This window comes from Xiphophorus hellerii, chromosome 16, assembly GCF_003331165.1.
Source record: "Xiphophorus hellerii strain 12219 chromosome 16, Xiphophorus_hellerii-4.1, whole genome shotgun sequence".
In the NCBI taxonomy this organism is placed as follows: Eukaryota; Metazoa; Chordata; class Actinopteri; order Cyprinodontiformes; family Poeciliidae; genus Xiphophorus; species Xiphophorus hellerii.
The window spans coordinates 6,491,751-6,511,534 of record NC_045687.1 but is presented as its reverse complement, the minus strand read 5'-3'; the positions used below and the strand labels follow the sequence as shown (position 1 = coordinate 6,511,534).

At 38.2% G+C, this 19,784-nt stretch overlaps 2 protein-coding genes across 2 annotated transcripts; both read left to right on the top strand.

The window, feature by feature from the left end:
* The first annotated feature begins 1,067 nt into the window (after positions 1–1,067).
* LOC116735654 (melanoregulin) lies at positions 1,068–5,491 on the top strand. Its single transcript, XM_032587678.1, has 7 exons — positions 1,068–1,254; positions 1,478–1,560; positions 1,636–1,730; positions 1,867–2,029; positions 3,508–3,598; positions 3,683–3,846; positions 4,607–5,491. The coding sequence occupies exons 3-7, from the start codon at positions 1,636–1,638 to the stop codon at positions 4,799–4,801; spliced, it is 708 nt and encodes a 235-aa protein (XP_032443569.1). The 5' UTR covers positions 1,068–1,254; positions 1,478–1,560; the 3' UTR covers positions 4,802–5,491.
* Positions 5,492–11,238: 5,747 nt separating this feature from the next.
* tcap (titin-cap (telethonin)) lies at positions 11,239–12,668 on the top strand. The gene is made up of 2 exons (XM_032588510.1): positions 11,239–11,509; positions 11,593–12,668. Exons 1-2 carry the CDS (start codon positions 11,361–11,363, stop codon positions 11,981–11,983), a joined length of 540 nt encoding a protein of 179 aa, XP_032444401.1. The 5' UTR covers positions 11,239–11,360; the 3' UTR covers positions 11,984–12,668.
* The last annotated feature ends 7,116 nt before the right edge of the window (positions 12,669–19,784 follow it).

The window sequence follows — 19,784 nt, the reverse complement described above, 5'->3', positions numbered from 1 at the left end:
TGCTCCGAAGAAGCGTAAACAGGATAATAGAGGAACATTTTTGTGATGCCGTGCTGAAGGTGAAGTGTCGGAAAGAGTAGGAGCTTCTTAACCTTCCCACGGTCTTAGTGCGATGCTCAGGAAGAGAACAGCAGATGTCACGGTCGGACAACAGAGAAGTGATGGGGGTGTCCATTAGCCTGTCAGTTCCCAAAACCACACACACACAAAAAAAGACTTGTAAAAGATCACGCAAGGTTCACTGTTGTAGGACTGCGGGAGGATTAAATTGACGACAACCCAATTTCAAAGTGTCAAATTGTGAAGTCAAGTATTTATTAGGTTGTGTTTTATATGTACAGCACTTTTATAACAACTGAAGGTAACATATCTGTTTGATTGTCATATAAAATGATGCTATGTGCCTGGAAATAACTAATAAGTAAAAATATCTCCAAACTCAGTGATAATACTGGCTCTTTAATTGTAAAATGAATGTGTGATCTTTGATCAACTGAAAATTGACGCTCATACTAAAACAAAATCACCATTTATTTCCATATTATTGGTCTATTATTGGTCTTTGAAATATAGAAATTGTACTATGTTTGATCTAAATATAGAATCACTTCATATCAATGGACTTGGTCTTATTGAGAAGTACAGTATTTATCTGCTACGCATCCTGCTGGTGTTTAGGTATTGAAACAATGACACCTTGCATTACAGCTTTATGGTTACATTTCAACCGTAAACCAAGAAGTTAATTCCACATGCTATGATTTCAAGTTGGATCTCAATATTCACTGTACCTTTGTAGAAATCGGGTTCTTTTTTAAGAAAAAAAAAAAAAAAGAAGAAATGAAAACAGTTATAAAGTTTTGCTGCCCTTATTTACAGTCTATGAAACTGCGAGTAATAAAATTAAACCTTGAATCTACCGTGGTAGATTTCATACAGTACGGACAATTAGTCCTACCGCTGTAGAAAGGAGATGTGTTGTCCTCGGGGTCAAAAACAGAATTCATAGGACAGGACACGAAGCAGCTCACATGATAGTGCTGTGACTGTCTTCTGAGGTTATGGGTGTGTGAATGTTTTTTTTTTCCTTATCGATGAGAGCAAAAACCCCTTTAGTGCTCTTATTGTCCTCTATGTGAGTCTGATAAGAAACACCAGTCGTCGGGATGCCGTCTCCCTGAGCTTTTCCAGACAAATATCTGAGTCACTGTGGAGCCGAGGCGAGATCGTGGAAAATGGGAGGCTGAAAATCAGGTAGAGATAGAATTTAAGTTATTTTCAATGTCTTTGAATTTACTGTCTGTTTTACATCTGAAAAATATATCATATTTTCAAGATTCACTAAAGTGGACAATATAAATGTTGTTGCAACTGCCTATTTTTCTGTTACCCAATGTTTTCATTTTGTTTTCTGAAATATTACCCGCTAATTGAGTAATTTTTGGAAAAATAAAAAGAAACAAAAACATTTCTTCAGAGCATCCACCGGGTATTCGGAGCTGCAGAAGTGCCACTAGTTGTTTTGAAGGAGCGAGGAAAGTGCAACGTCTTTTAACCAAGGTAAAAAAAAAAAACTCCATCTGGACTTTGTGGTATTGTGCAGCCCTGCAACCAGTTCATCCTTGTTCCTTTTAGATGGGTTCGGCTTTCAAGAGGTTCTGCATGCAGTTCTGCTGCTGCTGCTGTGCTGAAGACGAGGACGAAGAGGAGGAAAAGCAACCTCTTGTAACGTAAGACAGCGATTTAAAAAAAGAGAAATAATTTTCCGCTCCCGCTGATCCTAAAACCATTTGATTGATGCTGAAAGAAACCATGGAATCTTTCTTAATGCCAGTGATTGAGTTTTGCTGTGTCTCAACAACACAGTCCAGATCCACTGGATTATTTTACTCGTGAAGTCCAGAAGAGACGAGACGAGGAGACCAACCTGTGGAGTGAACCCGGAGACCCCAGCCACTCGGAGAGAGCTGATGACCGAACGCTTCACACCCTGCTTCAGGCCAGGAATAAAACCCGCATTGGATCCACGGTATGTAGAGGAATCAAAAAAGGAACAAATAAAACACTAACAAATAAAAACAACTGATATACTGTATTCTTGTGTTTTAATGCATGTTTTATATGTTAAATAAATACAGTGCTGTAAAAGCTTTTGCCAGCTTACAGATGTCTTCTGTTTTTGTCAGTTAAATGCTTCAAACACATTTTAATCTTCGAGAAAGCCTGAGTAAATAAAATAGTTTTCAAATTATGTTTTTTTTTAGTTAAAGACATTTAACTAAAAAACAAGAAACAATTTATACAAACTACCTAAGTCTATGTGAAAAGATTATTTCCCTCCTTTTTAAACCATGAGTTACCTGTAAGTCTCCATCCACACACAGAATCAAGACATTTTTTAAACAGAACCTGTCAAACAACATGAAATAGGCTTAATTAGATAGCTTTTATAAAAACATACATATATTTTTTACATATTAAAACAATCACTATGTCGTGACAGTTTAATATCAGAAAGATAATCTGTGAAAAAAATTTAACTCCTCAGACTCCTCCCAGTGGTCCTACTGCCATCTGCAGAAATACACCGCTCCTAGTCAGGAACAACCAATCAGAGGCAGGGGGGAGACCTTAGCAGTGTCTATCAGGCTCATGTTGTTCAAGTTCAAGATTTAATGCACTAATGATGGAGAAACAACCTTATATTACAAGAAAACTGCCAATTGTGTTGTGTTCAGGGCTGGGAGGGCTGCAACGCATCAGCACAAGAGCAAAGGGAGAAATCTGTAAAGTGTGATTGTTCACATTTTGAGGCCAAGTCTCAGAACTCCATGCTATAGCTTTAAAGATGTCAAAGAGCAAAACGTTATGCCCTCATCTAAAGAAATTCAAAAACATGTTACAAACAAAATCACTGACATCCATCCAGGAGTGGCTACCTACCAACATCCCTTCAAGATTCCTTAAAGAACGTATGCAATCTTACACAACAGAACGGAAAACAACATCTAACATCCTGAAGGCCTCACTTGGCCTTCAGAACATCATCCTTACAAGCAAGCATGGTGGTGGTAGTGTGATGCCCTGGAGCTGGACGAAAACATGGATTCTGCTCTGTAGCAGAAACCTCTGAACATGAAAGTCTGTCTCATCTCTGTGTGTGCAACAGAACAAAGAATCAAAACCAGCAAATTCAGGGCTAAACAAAAGAAAGTGAAGGTTACAGAGCCGCCTTTTTCCTTAATCATGTATAAACTCATCACTAGTTATTGCAAATGTTTTATGTCACAAATTGAAAATTGCTATTTGTAACTACTCAGGTTGTCTTTGATATTAAAATTTGTTTGAAAAACTTAAATATGTAAGTGTGACAGAAGAGCAAAAAGAATACATCTTTAAAGAGGTAGAATTTTTTTATAGCCCTTTCTACATTTTATTAGTCTATGTTGATCAAAGCAAACCTAAACAGGACAGAAAAAAAAAATATTTTTTTACCCTGTCCTTCAGGGCTATCGTCGCCTGAGTGTCGACATCGAAGCCATGAGAGATACACGCAGAGAAGTCAGAGACAAATGGAAAACCATCCTGGAGAACCTGGGTAAAACTAAATGATACACAGATGAGGAACACCATTAGCAGAACACAGCTGCCTTTGTTGAAGCTATTTATTGTTTTGTTCCAGGTTTTATGGCAGAGGCAGACTCTCTGCTGACAGTATCTGCTGGTGCCTCAGCTGACCGCATGCGTAACGCCCCGGCAGCACGTGCCATGCTGCACACGTTGCACACGGAGACCTCCATCTTCTGCTCCAAGGAGGCCCCACCAGAGAGATATCTGTTCATCATTGTGAGAAAAGGCCCAAAAAATAACTTTGCACTTCTGTATCAAAACAGGAGGTCTAAAGCATCTCATTTTAGTTGGTTAGCTTTAGCATCTCAAAGTATTGTTCTACCTTAGTAATAGAGCTTGAATCCAAAAATCACCTTATTGTTTTGAGTGGGCACTACTTTATACATTTCAAAACTTTTGTCACTTTTAGTTTTGTGCTTATTGAACAGAAGCTGATTATATACATCTTTTCAAGCAGGTAATGGTTATAGGATATGATGCACCACCAATGATTTTCCTGTGTGAAGTGGATTCTGAGAATGGAAAATATAAAGCATCTCTGGTCATAGTAACTGTGTAAAATGCAAAAAAAAAAAAAAAAAATACATTAAAGTAGTTCACCTGAATGTTATTTTATTAATTTCTACATTTATCTATTGGGAGTTGAAATAGCAAGATCCTTTCTCACTTTGTTTCAATCAGGAAGATCATTGGTGTCAATAATCATCAGCTTCTTTTTGCAAACAAAGGCTCATAAAATAGCTTTTGCATAAACTGCTACAAAGTTTTTAAGATTGGAAATATTTTAAGATGGTAGTGGTTCACTTTGGTCTTGGCCTCTCATTACCTTCAGCCTGAGTTATCAACTTGCTGTTAGATATTACCTTCTTATAAAGATTTAACAGAAATTCTCTTCTGGATTTTTGAGCTGTTCCTTTAAAATTAAAAACATAATATATTATATTATATCCACCTTTTTCCTTCTTCACTTCTGCAGGATCGCCTTCTTTACCTCGACATCGGTGAAGATTTCTTGGCCAAGGCGAAGCGGTTTTACCCTCCGAAGGACGACTCTGACGAGGAGATGCCGGGCCTGGCCATAAACCTGCCGCTCCTGCTGGCCAGGGTCGAGGCCATGAACGGACGTGGCAATGACGACGATGAAGAGGACGACAGTGAAAAAGATGATTAAAAACTGATCCAATGAGGTCTGCTGGCTTGCAGTGATGACAGACAGCAGCCAGGGGGCAGTAGCCATCAATCTTGATTATCTTCAGGTGGCTGAAGCTGCTGCTGGCTGAGTATCTTCTTCTTCTGCCCTAACTTCAAGGGTTAAATCATTTCTGTTTTCTTTCTTCCAAAAGAAGCGGGGACTATTACAAAATTTCAGAAATGTTCATTCGCTGTGAGAGTGTTTTTCTCCCTTCCGCAGAGTTTGAAGCGTGTTCATTGTTCACTTTCTGAGAACCTTCAGGGTAGCAATGATTTTTTTCAGCAGAGCCCCTTTATCTTTTGTCCTGTGATTATCAGCACTTCCAGTCAATCACATGATTTGTGCAAGCACTCTATAAACAGTCTGGCTATCTAATGTCACAATTATTATTTTTTAAATAATTAACATCAATTATTTCTGTTTATTTCATCAGCACTTGTTTGAAGTCTGCATTTGGTTTCAGATTAAATTGGAAAAAGAGAATGAAAATTGCGAAATCATTACCGTATGTTGAACGTTATGAAGTGATTATGTGTGCGACTGAGACGGCCTTCAGGTGATGTGTGTGGGAGCGTATTTTTCCTTCCAACAATCTATGGAAAATGTGAAAAACATCTAAGTAAGTCTTTGTGTTTGTTCATGATTGAATAAAAGTTTCTGCCTAAAGCCTCTTGTTTGTGCAGAATCACATGTTAGTGTGTTGGCCTAACTTTAGACTTTAGTCTAAAATGATGAACATTTTTGCCTTGAGCGGCATTACAATACCGCCATTCACACGCCTTGAACATTTTCGCATTTTCTCACTTTAGAACCACAAGCATCAACATGTTTTATTAAGATTTTATGCCATAGACAGACAAAATAGTACAGACTCTAAAACCCTTCTTCTATCCACTTTAATCAGATATCTCTAAATAAAACCAAACAGTCTTTCTGTGTTTAATCTCAGCCTCAGAGGTTTTGAGAGACAATTTGCAAAACTCAAAATCCCAATAATGTGGGAGATTGACAAAAGGTGCAAGAGGTATAAACACTTTTGAAAGGCTTTTCTTTGAACTTGAAACGTTGGGTTTCTTGCAGCCGCACGTGGCCCCTGCTGTTGTCTTCTCTTGGCTGGTTCTGTTCTGCCCTGATTCGATGTCTGTCTGACGTGTGACCAGCCCTCTGGGGTCCGGTTGAGTTGCAATCTGCATGGCGACGATAGTGTTTTTGTTAATCAGCTGCTTGATGTTACATAAGAGGGACACTCCGGAGAAGGCACCTGTTTGATCACAGCAGCAGCCTGATGGCCGCTGATAGAAAGCTGGAGCTGTAGGGAGGAGGAATCAGTGTGAAGTTAACTTTCCATAGAGTTATCTCTCCATTAGCCCAGCACTTTGTGTCGGGGTATGGAGGCTGGTGGCTGTCCTCCCAAACTCATTCCTCGGTCACAACAACATCTAACGTGCTCTCACAATATTTTGCCCGGGCCTGAGCTTGTTCCTCACTCCCACTCTCTGTCTCTGTCGGTGACGGCTCATTTGAATGTCACTTCGCAGAAGCGGTGGCAGCCATGTTACACAACACAAAGTTCTCCCTTGCTGAGCCCAGACTGCTGTGCATGCAGGGGCGAGGATCTTTGGGATGGTGGGGGGGGTTGACGGCTGTGACGGGTTTTACTTTGTTTTCGCTCACCTTTACAGAGACTCCACGCCACTTGTTTCATTAGTGTAGGATGACTCATACAAGAGAGACAAAGGCCATCCGATGTCCTGCGGATTTAGCCTGAGGCCATTCACCAAAAATAAGAGGCACAAATTAACAGACTGTCTTTGCTGGCACGTTTGAAATTTTCTGCTCTTAGATGACTTACATCATCAGTCTCAAAAGTTTGTAGGTAATCTACTTAACTATATAGTTGGCTAGTTTTGTGAAATTTTATATGAAGGTACACTTAGCTGAGTTTTTAAAGCTTAGTATTGCCATTTTATTCAACTGTGGACTTCAGATTTGACCAATATTTGTAGGTAACATGGAAAGAAAACAAAAGTATTTTATGACAAAAGTAAAGTACAGCTAGAGGAACCTCAGATAAAATATTGTTTATGCGCATTTGGATTTCTAAATATTAACTCTAACATCTTGTAGCCAGGTTGTGTGCAGAAAAATATCTTGGATGCTATTTAAACTATGACAAGAGTAATCCGCAATCAATAGTTTAAAATGACTTTTTCTCGACATTGAATTTCTTTTCCTAAATCTGCAATGAAATCTTTTCACTAAAATCTCATTTTTTGTACCAACATGTTTTTTTAAAACCAGACTGAACTTGTCCAAATACATTTGGAACAAAAATGTTTTCTCCTGAACCTCAGGGGAAAAATTCAGTTTGAAAATGGGCCTGAATCTTGGACTATGCATCTGATTAAGGTGCCTTCATGGACTATTTCAGAAAGCTTTTTGACACACCCCGCAGTGAAGAGAACCAGGAGACAAGCAAGAACTTGCTGGAAGGATCACAGTTTTCTTCTGGTTTGAGGCCTCATTCAGTTATATCAGACACAGAAGAGTCTTGCTGACGAGAAGGCCTGTGGGATTTTCCCTCCTGGTTCTGTTACCACCATGACCCGACCTCAGATAAGTGGACGAAAATAAATCTACACAGGAGAAGATGAATCATTTGAACTGAATTCTAACAAAAAATGTTGAGACAGCTATACTAAACACGGAACTACTTACTCTATGGAAGATGAAAAAAATGTAGTTTAAAGAAGAAACTTTTGGAACTGTGTTTCCTTTCAGAACTTTTTATACTTAGCATTTTTACAAAAGAAAGGAAGACAGAAAGAGAGCCCTCAGGTTAGTAAAATTTATTTAAGCCACTGTCATTTCATCTGATTTTCTAAGAATTATCAGATGAGCTTTTAACATGTTCTCACTTTCTCACATTAGAGAATTTCATGCTAAAGTGCTGTTTTACATGCTGCAATGAAGTCAACAGTAGAGCTAACATTGTCTATCTGTGTTAGTCACTTGTTGTTGCCCTTTACTCTGGATATTTTTAAAAGGTGATGACAAAGGGTCACGAGGGTTTGGGGCAATAGATCAGGGCTTGTGGTTGAAGCAGCAAAGGAGAAGGGTAGGCTAAAGGGGTCTAAGGGGTCAGGGGTCATGTCGGGTTTGGTAACAGTTGTCGTCTCTAAGTCTTTAAAATTTAGATGGGACCTATAGATGAACTATAGATGAATGCAGTCCGGGTAGTTTTCCACAGCTCTTTGCTGTGCAAGCAAGAGATGCATTTAGGTACAAACATACCGTTGGAAATCTGAGATTGTTGTGATATGACTGTATCACAAAAACAGTATCAATGCATTTCCAAGGGCAATTGTATTTGTATACATGAAAGTTTTCAGCTACCAGTTCATTCACAAATCCGTTAATTTTCACAAATCTATTAATCACTCCAAATTTGCAGACAAACATTAGTGTTATGTTACTATGATCATAAACTAGGCATATTGACTGTTCCCTTTTTGAGTATGTACAAACTGCATTGTGCAGACTTTAGTAAAAGAGAGACTGAGCATACCAACCTTTTAACACTATCACAGTGTTTTATGTTTTATTTATTCATTTATTTTTACAAAAATAAGTCATTGTTAAAATTTTTCTCCTCTCAGTGATCATGTAATAATTTGCAATCATCAAAGTAATCAAATCTAAACCACCCTTGGCTATTCTGACAATATAATTGTCACCTTATTAAGTCATGAATAAACTATTACTTACCTTTTTTTCAGTATCAATAGGGGGAATCAATAAATGACTTACTTAAATAGAACCTGCCTGACAATATGAAGATTGCTAAAAGCTTCACGTGAGAAAATTACTCCAAGAGTGCATCAAAGATCCACGAGGTCACAAAATAATTCAGAACAACACCATTACACAGCGGGCCTCAATTGACTCAGATAATTGTTCAGGGTTCAGTAAAAAGAAAAATTGGCAAAGTCACACTAATGGGAAGATAAAAACCGCAAATGACTAGAAATAACTCACCTGGAGAGCTTCATTGATAGGAGAAATTCTAATTTCTATGAGAAAATTCCCAGCCACAAATTCATGAACCTAAGGTCCAAGCTACTTTTGTTGTAAAGTCAGTCAATAATCTAGGAAACACCAGAAAATTAATCTGAAAGGTTTGGAAGAAAATTTTAAATGTTTTAATGGCTTAATCTGTCAGGATTGGGGTTTCTCTGTGTTGATTTGAGTTTTTCTGTGTGTTTATTTTGGGTTTCTGTGTCTTGAGTCTCCGTGTTGTCCCGTCTACCCCTTGATTGTTCCCAGGTGTGTGTCCTTCCGTGATTACCCTCGCTGTATTTTATGCCACCTGTGTCTCTGTGTCTCTGTCGTACCAGTCTGTCAGTTCTGTCGTGTCGCTTTTGATGTTACCAGTTGCTACCAGTGTGAGCATTTGCCTCCTGCTCATCTGTGCTGCCTAGATTATTGTGTTTTTGGTTTATTAAATCATCATTTTCACTCTACAACCTGGGTCCTCTGTGTTTTCCTCACCACCTCTACAGCTGCACTTCTTGACATAATCAAAGTATGAATGCAAATTTAATTGAGATGCTATACCTAACCGGTTGTTAATGCTAAGAAAATGTTTTTTTTAATTTATAACATATTTTAATGTGTGTGTAAATACATTTTTCATCATTTGCTGATTCTATTTCTCTCTTTCACTATTTTATTTTACCATATTTATATTGTGTTATTGATCTTGTTCTGATTAGAGATAAGAAGGCACATGATTTATATTAATAACACAGTAACTGTAAGGACTGTAAAGTCCTGTGAAGTTAGAGCTAACCAAAAACTCGCGAAATGTTCAAATATTCTTGTGTCTGTCACTTAGCACACTGCTATGTTCGAAGGAAAGCAAGCAACAACATTTATTGTTTGAGAATAACAGATATATTCTTTTTCCAATGTTTTATTTACTGAGCACCAGACCTAAACATTCAAAACTGCTCACTGTTGTCGTAGAACAAAGTTTCAACTCCTGCCTATTCCACCTGACCTGAAGTCGAGTACCTATTTGAGGAAACTCACCAACATCCAGGAGTTCGTTATATTTCCTGTGAGTCAATATACAACACATACTAATAACCAGTTACTGGAAATAGTTTGCCACAAATATTGCTTGATGATTAATAAGATTAGACACTAGGTTTGTGTCCTTTTCATGCTTAGATAATTTAATGCTAATTCACTATCTGCACATAAATAGAAGAGGTTCACTTTTGCTTAAAAGGTTTATATCAAAGCAACTAAAGATTTCTGTCGCTGGAGTAAAATATATGATGTCTACATGGAATAATCTTGTTTGGCGGCTTACCAGGTTTCCAAAATGTCGAGCATGTTGAACGTGCCATTACGACTGAAGATACGACCCCAGGGGGATTCCCCAGTGTCCCTACACATGGTGTCAGCTCACAAAAAAGCTGCAAAGAGACAGGTGAAATATTAAAAACTAAAAAGGAGCTTGGTTTCAACTGCGACATTAAATGTTCAAAGCACTGCAAACGAGTAAGATGAATTTATACAAACTACAGCAAAACCTTTGCTATTTTAAGGTCCTAAAAGTCTAAAACTTGAAAAAAAAAATCCACATTAAATCTATTGCTAATTGACTGATTGACAACAACATTAATTATTATGATGAGCATGTTTGATGCTGTGTGTGTAATAAGTGATATCTGCGGTGGGATGAGCTCAGAGCCACATGTGAGTGAATGAGTCAGAGTCTGGTAGTAACCTCACACCGGCAGATGACTGTCAGAGGTGAGTTGCGGTAGATATGTGTGTGTATTTCACAGCCTGTAACCTGAGTTCATAACAGCTTATGTGGATCTCTGTCACTGTGGTAATGAATCACAGGTGGGGGATCTTTCGCTGACATCTAACAAGATGGCGATGGGGGTTCTGTTGATATGAAGCCCAGTTGTTGCATAAGATCCTTATGAACTCTATTATGATGAGGATAAACCAGAAGGATATGTACCTGAAACCTTTCTTTTCTAAATCAACCAATTTTCAACTCACACGACCAAAATATTCTTCAAAAGCATCTGCGTCACTGTTACTGTCCCCAAGGACAGAAGTTTGTTTAACCTCTGTTTGTATTTTCCTCTCTACAATCACAGCTGATGTGGAAAGAGTTGGGCCAAGAGATTAAACAAGTGATTGAAAGTACAATCTGAAAATCAGGGGGATTTTCAGTACAATGACCGTAAACACCTTTTCGGCTTGGCCTCTGGGTCTCCGGGAATGAGCCACGGAGGACTGGTGTCAGATGTCAGTACACGCTGCAAAGCAGACTGACAACATGGATCGGAAATAGCAACAGAGTGGGTATAAAAGCAGCGGCCAGACCTGAGCCCAGACAGACACATTCGAAAGGGCGAATAAGCTTGGAGAGACATCCAGCGGAAGCATCCTAGATTCAATCCTCAACCCAGTGGAGGCAATAAATCATCTAAAATCTCCAGAGAAGATGCCTTTCTGTAGCGTGCTGGAAAAAAGAAACGGAATGGTGATGGGAGGTGAGCTGACCTGCAGTGTTCGGGAGGAGAACAAGGCAAAAAGGGAGAGCTACAGCGCCGATTGGCACAGTGTTCATCTCAAGACTCAACCTCAGGAAAGGTAAGACATACCAAGCAGCCCAATGACACACTTATTTCAAGTGAGTGCTTCTGTAGTTTCTAACCCAAATTTTTCTCCTACAGTCAGACCATGAACATGATCGATGACTCCCGCAGAGAGACCATGTCCCGGCAGTGGCAGAGTCGCTCTCTGATTCAGACCTGCCCATCTGGAGTCTTCAGGGTGGGCACCGTGGAGAGAGGGGTGAGGGAGCACCAGTTGCTGCCTAAGAGAAACACCCTCCCCTTGCCCATCTTTACCCCCGCAGAGCTGGGCATCAGGCTGGGACGTGGGGCCCCACACACGGAGCAAGACCTGCTGCCCTTCCCAGCACCAGACGGAGTCTGTCCCAGCAAGAGGAGCGTGGACGAGATCACCAGAGACCTCCCACCCGTCAAGCCGACCCTCATGGAGTTCGCCAAAGCACCAAAAGCGCTCGGTCGCTCTATGTCCCAGGAAGCCCAAAGAGGCTGAAAGAAAACAGACAAAACAAGATGGGATGTTAGGGAGAGACAGATGGGTTAACCAATGGGTTAGAGATTTCACACAGCAGAACATGTTAGAAAGGATTAGACCAAGATGTACATAAATAGACCCAAGGCTAGTGACATCAAGAAAGTAACCCTAAACCTTTAGTACTACTAATGTCACATTTGATCAAAGCTGGAGTTAGTTGTTCTCTGGAGTTGCATGTTTATGTGAAGGTATTTGTATTGTGATACAGAAGGAGGTGTTATCAGCTGCACCATGAGTTTGTCAATGCCTCTACTGGCCAGCTGTGTACACCCGCAACACTGATATTCAGTGTGATGTTTGCACTATGCACTTTTGTTTTGAAAAGTGCAAATTTAATAGAAAAAAATCAATGGATTAAGCCTGTTTTATCTGATAAAAAAGACAGAAACTCATGTGTGGAAAACATATTCATGTACGAAGGGGGACATGTGATGGAAAGAGAAAGGGTAAGAGGTGTGAGGAGGGAGAAAACATGTCATCCAGAGTTGGTTGCCCTCCAGGAATCCAGAAGCTTCTGCCAACCTTTGATCCGAGCGGAGAGAAGAGAATGTACTGGCATGGTCGCACACTGTTGGTGTACAAATGTTTATGTTTGTGTGTGTGTGGAAACACTCAATCAAAATAAGCTAGGAAAATCGTAATCCTTTTATTGTCTGAGAAGCATTCTTTGTTGATTTACAGCTCCTTCAAATTTTTAATATATGATCAGCCACAGTTTGCAGTGAGCAAGTTTGGACATGGGAATGATATAGAATTTGTGTAATGTGTTTTTTTTTTCTTAGAGATGTATTATTTTTAATATCAAAAATTAAAGTTTATTATTATTCCATATGCACAGAAACAAATAAAACTTTAAAATACTTTGCTACCTCGTGTGTTTTTTTCCGTCCAACAATTTCAAACAGGACCAACAACAACACCTGTGATATAGTAATAAAAGGGGAAAAAAAGAAAAACATTGAATATAGCTCCCTTGAGCAGAGGTGTTTACATATGAAATACATAATAATACAACTCCTTCACCTTTAAGAAACACAAATATGGATGTTTTAGGACAAATATGGTTGTTAAACATATGGACAGTCAGGAAAACTGAGGAGTGCTACTCACTGTTATTATTATTTAGGTAAAGCTGTCTAAAACTGCAGGTGGCGTGTCCCCATAGCTGTCAACCACAGGCTCTGCAAGAGCCAACAGCAAACAGCCAACTGAGCTGCCAGTATAAACTTGTTAGAGCTGTGTTTCTCTTTAAGTAGCAGAATGGGGAAAATAATATTTTCCACCCTGAGCACATAATAACTACTTATAAGTATAAGGTATTACTATTTCAAATGTAGCAGAAATAGCTTTTATGTTTTAAAGAAAAATAATTACATCATGTACATTTATTGTTTTAAATCATTGTGTTAAAAGCGTGATACCGTGAAACTGGTATTCTTGTGAAGATTGTATCTCAGCCCGTCTCATAAACCACAGTAAACAAAGGTATGTTTTAAATAATTAAGTCACGCATAAGCAGAATCTTGCTGTGAAATATGAGAATCAAACAAACTTCAATCAATATGAACTTGATACTTTTCTCTGCTTTTATCATTAGCTGCACCTTCTGGCTGACTTTCAGTCCCTCCTCTGAACATATTTATTTGTCTATTTTATCTCTTCTGACTCAAGGGCCTCATCACTCCTTTGTCACTCGGTTGTTTCTCTGCAAGGAACAATGTATGGTGTTTCGATTTGATATTAATAGCTGCCCTGGAGACAGCCATGTTGACTGAATCCACCCACTAGAGCCCTTAATCCTAGTGTTTTATCAGAGATTCAGACACGCTGCCTTCACTCCCTATCTTTAAAATTTACCCTCCCACTCTGCTGCCTGCTAAAATACTGCTCTTCTCACTCTGTATTGTCACTGTACCATCCAGTCTTCAAACTGCAAATGAACCCTGAAACTATTTCCAGTGTATGCGTTGGAATGCTGGAATTGAGATCAGCTGTTCTGTAACAGACAAGTTGACATGCTGCTGCTATGCCAGCAGCACGGAGCTCGTTGCGTCGGCAAGCTCATCATGTCTGTCGCTACAAGTTAATTGGGACCCAACAGACATAGATCATCTTTAATAGTACTGATGTGGAATGTTATATGAGCTTACTTTGGCATTATTTGAAGACATAAATCCAGTTTACACCAGTCATTTTGATGCACATTTATTCCCAGGCTTGGTAAATGCATCTACTGGGTACATCACTGTGGCTCTAAAAGTTGTTTTTGGGAACAATGTCTCCCTGTTTAAATCCATCTTGTGTCAGATCAGTTTATGAAACATGCTGCTGCCCCCTACTGGATAGTTTGGGTATTAGATATGGATGTATAAAACTAAAACTAAGATGGAAATAATTGGCTATTTGCTTGTTTTATCCATTTAAAAACATTAAGGAGTGAACTGAACCAACTTACAAGGCTACTGCAAAGACTTTAATAAAACATTTAATGGTGGTGATACTTGGCTGAAGGTGGATGTGTGGTGAAATTCACTGCAGTCATAGCGTAGAAACAACATTAGACTCACGAAGAATAAAACATTCCTTTCTCAAAATACATTAATTTGGATGAGTAGAAACCATATTTTGGATTTTATATTTGTTTATGTAACACAAAACTTGATGCTACATTTATTTATTACATTGATTAGCCTATTAATAGCTGCATGGATGCATTTCCCATTAGTGCTCAATTACCTTTTCTACTGAAAAACATTTGAAAAGAAAAGCTGAAGCAAAAATAATTAATCACATCTTAAATGTTTAGACAAATACAATATAATCAGGAAATGTTGTTTTATTATAATGTTTTTCTCATCTGATAGCATAACATGCTACCAGATGTAGCAAATATTACTTCAACAAAAGTTAAAACCCCCAGAAACACCAAGGCTAGGATCATTGTGCAAGCAAATATGGCAGATTTGAGTCAGCATTATTAAAATCTCACTTTCTTAAAAAATAAAATATTTTAATTTTACCATTTATGCGAAAACTATGTTTACAAAAAACATCTTTTGAAACCTTTTTTCCATTTAGCAGATGTCACCTCTCATAAAACATACTGCTTCAAGGATATTCACTTCAATAACATCCTGTTGAAACTCCAGCAATTATTGTTAAATGGTAATTTTCCACCAATATTTTAAAGTAGCTTTTAATTTCCGGTTTTTAATTAATAAACAACAGGAAATTACACTTATACTTTTTAAAAATCTTCCACAAAATAAATGCACCCTCCTCTTTTCCATTTCAAAACAACAGATTTGACCTTTTACTTATTTGACACCCAATACATTGCATCAACCATAATGAGTTGTCACTTGAAATGTAATAAAAAAGCTCAAGATCAGATTGTTTGTGTCTTCAAAGTGGCAGGATTGTAACCGTTTCAATAATGGATGTAGCTTAATGCAGGAAATCTGGTGAACTGGACACATACAGGACAGGCTTCAAATATCGATGTACTAGTGGGTCACCATCATTGTATTTAATGACATGTGGGTCTGTGAGGACTTGACTTAATGAAGGAAAATCCTATAAAACTTCCTGTTTCTTGGGCGCTGGGTAGCTCAATTATTAGAGTGTACACCCCATGTGCAGAGGCTGTTGTCCTTGATGCAGCTGTCCTGGTTTCGATTCTCAGTCTTTCCAGATCCCACTCAATAAAGGCAACTAGAGCCTAATATATATATATATATATATATATATATATATATATATATATATATATATATATATATATATATATATATATATATATATATATATATATATATATACTGTATATATATATATAAATTTTATATGTTTGTTTTTTTTCTCTTTAGGTTTAAAAATTTAATTTTAGAGTCAACCTGCCTTACCTTATCCCAAATGTGTACAACTAAATGTAGTCACGCTCTAAACTGAATAAATTAATATTTTAAAAAGGGAGACTGTAAACATTAATCTTTTGTGTAGAATATAAACAAAAAGCAATGCAACACAGCGATGAAGGAACAACTTCAACGACTTGTTTTCTGTTTGACTTTGTTCATCTCACATTGTTGAGTTCGTTGAAGTTTGCAGACATTTTGCTTCTGGGAGTCTCTTCTAAGGCCCCAATACAGCAGCACAGTCAGGCTGGGGTCTTTGATTGGATCAGTGCAACTTCCTTGATTTATTTTTTCTCCCCCGACAACAAATCTGTTGTAGATTTGCTGCTGTGTTTTGTTATGATCTGTGCTTTGGGTTTCATTTATATGTTTCAGCATTGATCATTCTTTCTTGTTTATTTACTTTGATCTTCCTATTTTAATTTATTCCCTTGTGTTAGTTCATTTGTTCATTTGTTTTGCCTCTTGTGCCTTGGATTGAGTTCTCTGAGATTGGTGCTATTATTTAAAAAAAAAACACTTCATAAGATCCAAAACTCTCTTTCCAATGATTTTCTCAATATGTTTTGCAAAGAAATATTTGCAGTTCAAAGCATGAAATCAACTTTAAATTAAAAACTTATCTGATACTGGGTGGGATCAGTTGCAGGGCGCAAGCAAGATTCCCATCAAAAGAGATCAAATGACTACCTGTTAAACAGTAGAATGAACTCACAGGTACACAAATAAAAAGTTATCAAATTGTGCAGCTGGTCTGATTGTCTTATCTGTGTCATCAGCTTGCTATTCTGACCCCGTCCCTTAGGGCAGCTCCAGGTGATTAACACACTTTGTGACTGTTGGAGGTAGACATTGTGAGGTGCCAAGATCAATTTTCTCACCGCCCTGTCACTCAATGTTTGTTCGGCAGTGACTCACATCGCTAAATAATTTAACTCCTTCCCAGCAATATAAATAGGCTTTGTGCCTCAGATATAGGCCGGTCTGATCCGCTCCCTGCACTCCTAGTGACATTTAAAAACTTATTTTAAACATGTAGCTAACCAATGTTATTCAATGCCATCTGTCTTTGTTTATTTTATGCTTGCTAGGGAAAAGCTACGTATATTTCAACTTTTTTCTTCTTCTTTTATACATAAAATAAAACTGTCATTGACATTAAGCTTAGAATCAGAGCTAAATTTAGAAGTGCTAATTTTCTCCATGAGGGGAAAAAACAAACAAACTGAATTGTTGCCGGAGTTGCCATGGTAGCTAGTGTGGTGATAATATTGATGTTAAAAGTAGAAAATACAAAAAAATGTAGGAAAAAGAAGAATCCTCTCATTTCTTACATTTGCCTTAATGAATATATCAAGATGAAATGGGAAGAATGGAAAAGTTTTTTCCATATCCATCCAATTTCACATCTCAGGGATGAGAGGTGGCGTGATGTGTATGTGGAATGCTGACAAATCCTTCAGGATACAGAAATCCTTTGCTGTGATCCTTAAAACTCTTAAAAAGAGTTTGAACTGCTCCCATTAGCAGTCGGTGAATCCCTCTTCTCCCCTCCCAAAATGTGCATATTTTTCAAGACATTTAGTTGAACACTGCCTTTAAAATACGAAGACACAACTTAAACAAGAATTTATTAAACACTCACCCAAACAAAACTCATGCACATATGTTTTATATAGTTCTCCATGCTTCTGAGTTTACCATTAATAAAATATCTGAGCCTTTGCAAACATGCTGGCAGTGTGACAGGCAGGCAGGAAATGCTGTTAGTGTGAAATCCTGAGGTTTAGTTTGTGCGTGGTGACAGTTTGCCATTCTCCTCTTGACGGGACCACTGGGCCCTAATTGAAGTAGCAGAGCTGGGAATCATGACCGTCGCTGGGAGATGTTGCAGGACAGTGATGGGCTACCCGGAAAGGAGCCATCGGACGGTAATGAGGCTCTCTGCCTGCAGGCGCACAGAGAGTAAAGGTAAAATGTAAAAATCATTTCATATAAGAAGTAAATTTTCACTCCAGGAAAGAAGGAACGAATGAAAAATCATCTACCTAAAGATACAAAGTATTAAAAACGTAACTCATCTTAATGGGAAGCTGTATTTACAGCTATTACAAGGATTGAGAGTTTTAATTCTGTTCCAGACAAGTCTAAATTTGAATAAAGCACCTAAGGAGTTTTACAGCCTGAAATGTGGATAAATATCTTCCATCCTCACCATATGTGCCAGCTTTAGCTAAAATTATTTACGAGATACTGAGGGTGTGATTCTAACCTGTTTTCTGAAGTACTGAGACACTCACAGTTGCTGCTAATTGAGGTGCCAAAAAATAAGAAACAGTCTGCAGGCACATATGCGCAAGCATTCACCCACACAACAATAAACACACTCTGCCTCCATCTGTGATCACTACACTGACCCTCTGTACCAATTGGTAATTAAACTCAATTTGGGAGCCAAAAAATGGATAAGATACTTAAGGGAAGTAAAAATGCAGTGACAACTATAAAAAACATCAACCCACTACAAAGTTCTGTAATGCTTTGCGAATTACAGTGGGTGTAATTTGCTTTTCAAGATACAGATAATGATGAAAATTTCATGAATGTTAAGAGGGATGCATTAAAGTTAAAATAAAGGAATGCATTAAACTTTAAAACATGTGGTCTGGAGTTTTCAAGTACAAATTAGCTGCCACATGAGTTTAGAAATTAAATTTAAAGAGATTAGTCTTCCATGATGTTATTGCTTTGTCATCGCTGTGGAGACAAGTAGGGAAACAGAGCGATGTGTGGAGATGTCTGCAGGTGTTTTAATGATGCTTTCAGATTCGTTTTCACCTCTTTCAGGACGGCTTGTTGCGCTCTCGATGTGATCTCTGCAGGATGCCAACTCCTGCTGAGTGAAACTAGCAGAAATTTCCTCGGTCGGTTGAAAGTTTGTCTTGCAGCAGTTTAATGGGTTTGCTTCCAAAAACAGCCTGTGAGAGTTGCCTCAGGTCATAATGTGCTGCTAACAACCTAGTTGGGATGAGCAAACAGTTCTAGTTACCAGATTTTATACACGTAGAGCCAGATCAAACCAAAACTTTTAATAATATTTTAGTAGCTACTTTGTAATGAAACCAATACTTTTTATTGTGCTAAATGGAAATACAGTGTGCTTGATTACATCGAGTTACTCAAAAGATTTGCTCCGAGTTATGGTGGGAAACAACTTTTCAAGGGTCCACTGTGAAAAAATTCAGTAACAATATTTTTGCATGTCCTCACCTTTCACAGGCATCAGCACTCTATGTGCAACAGCAGCAGCTCCAACACTAAGATCCAGGGTTGTTGAGTTGTTTTAGTTTGATTTGCTTCTAGTTTCATTATTATTTTGTGTTCTTACTTTGGTTATATCTGTCTTGTTCCTGTTTTTCTTTAGAGCAGTTCTTCTTAGTGTTCCTAGATAAGTTTATTTCTTGTTTATAGTCAATCTTTGTTTCTTTAGTTTCATTATGCTTTTTTAGTCCAGTTGTTCTTTAGTGTTAGATTTATTTCCTGTTTCCCTGTGGACTCTCTCTCTTTCTCCCTCTCTCTCTCTCCTCAGTCTGCCAACTGCTCTCCCCTCACACCTGTAATCATTTAGCTAATCAGCCCAGGTCTTTTGTTCAGCATTCACCCTCCTCAGTATTTAAGCTCCTCTATCTCAGTCACTCCTCTCCGGTTCCTCATGTCTACTCCTGTCACTTCACTGTTGCCTCCCTGGTTTCCCTGCATTCTCCTTGTATCTCCAGCCTTTTACTCTTGGATTACTTTGTGTTCAACTTCCGGCTTCCCAAATTTTTGCAAGTTTTGTTCTT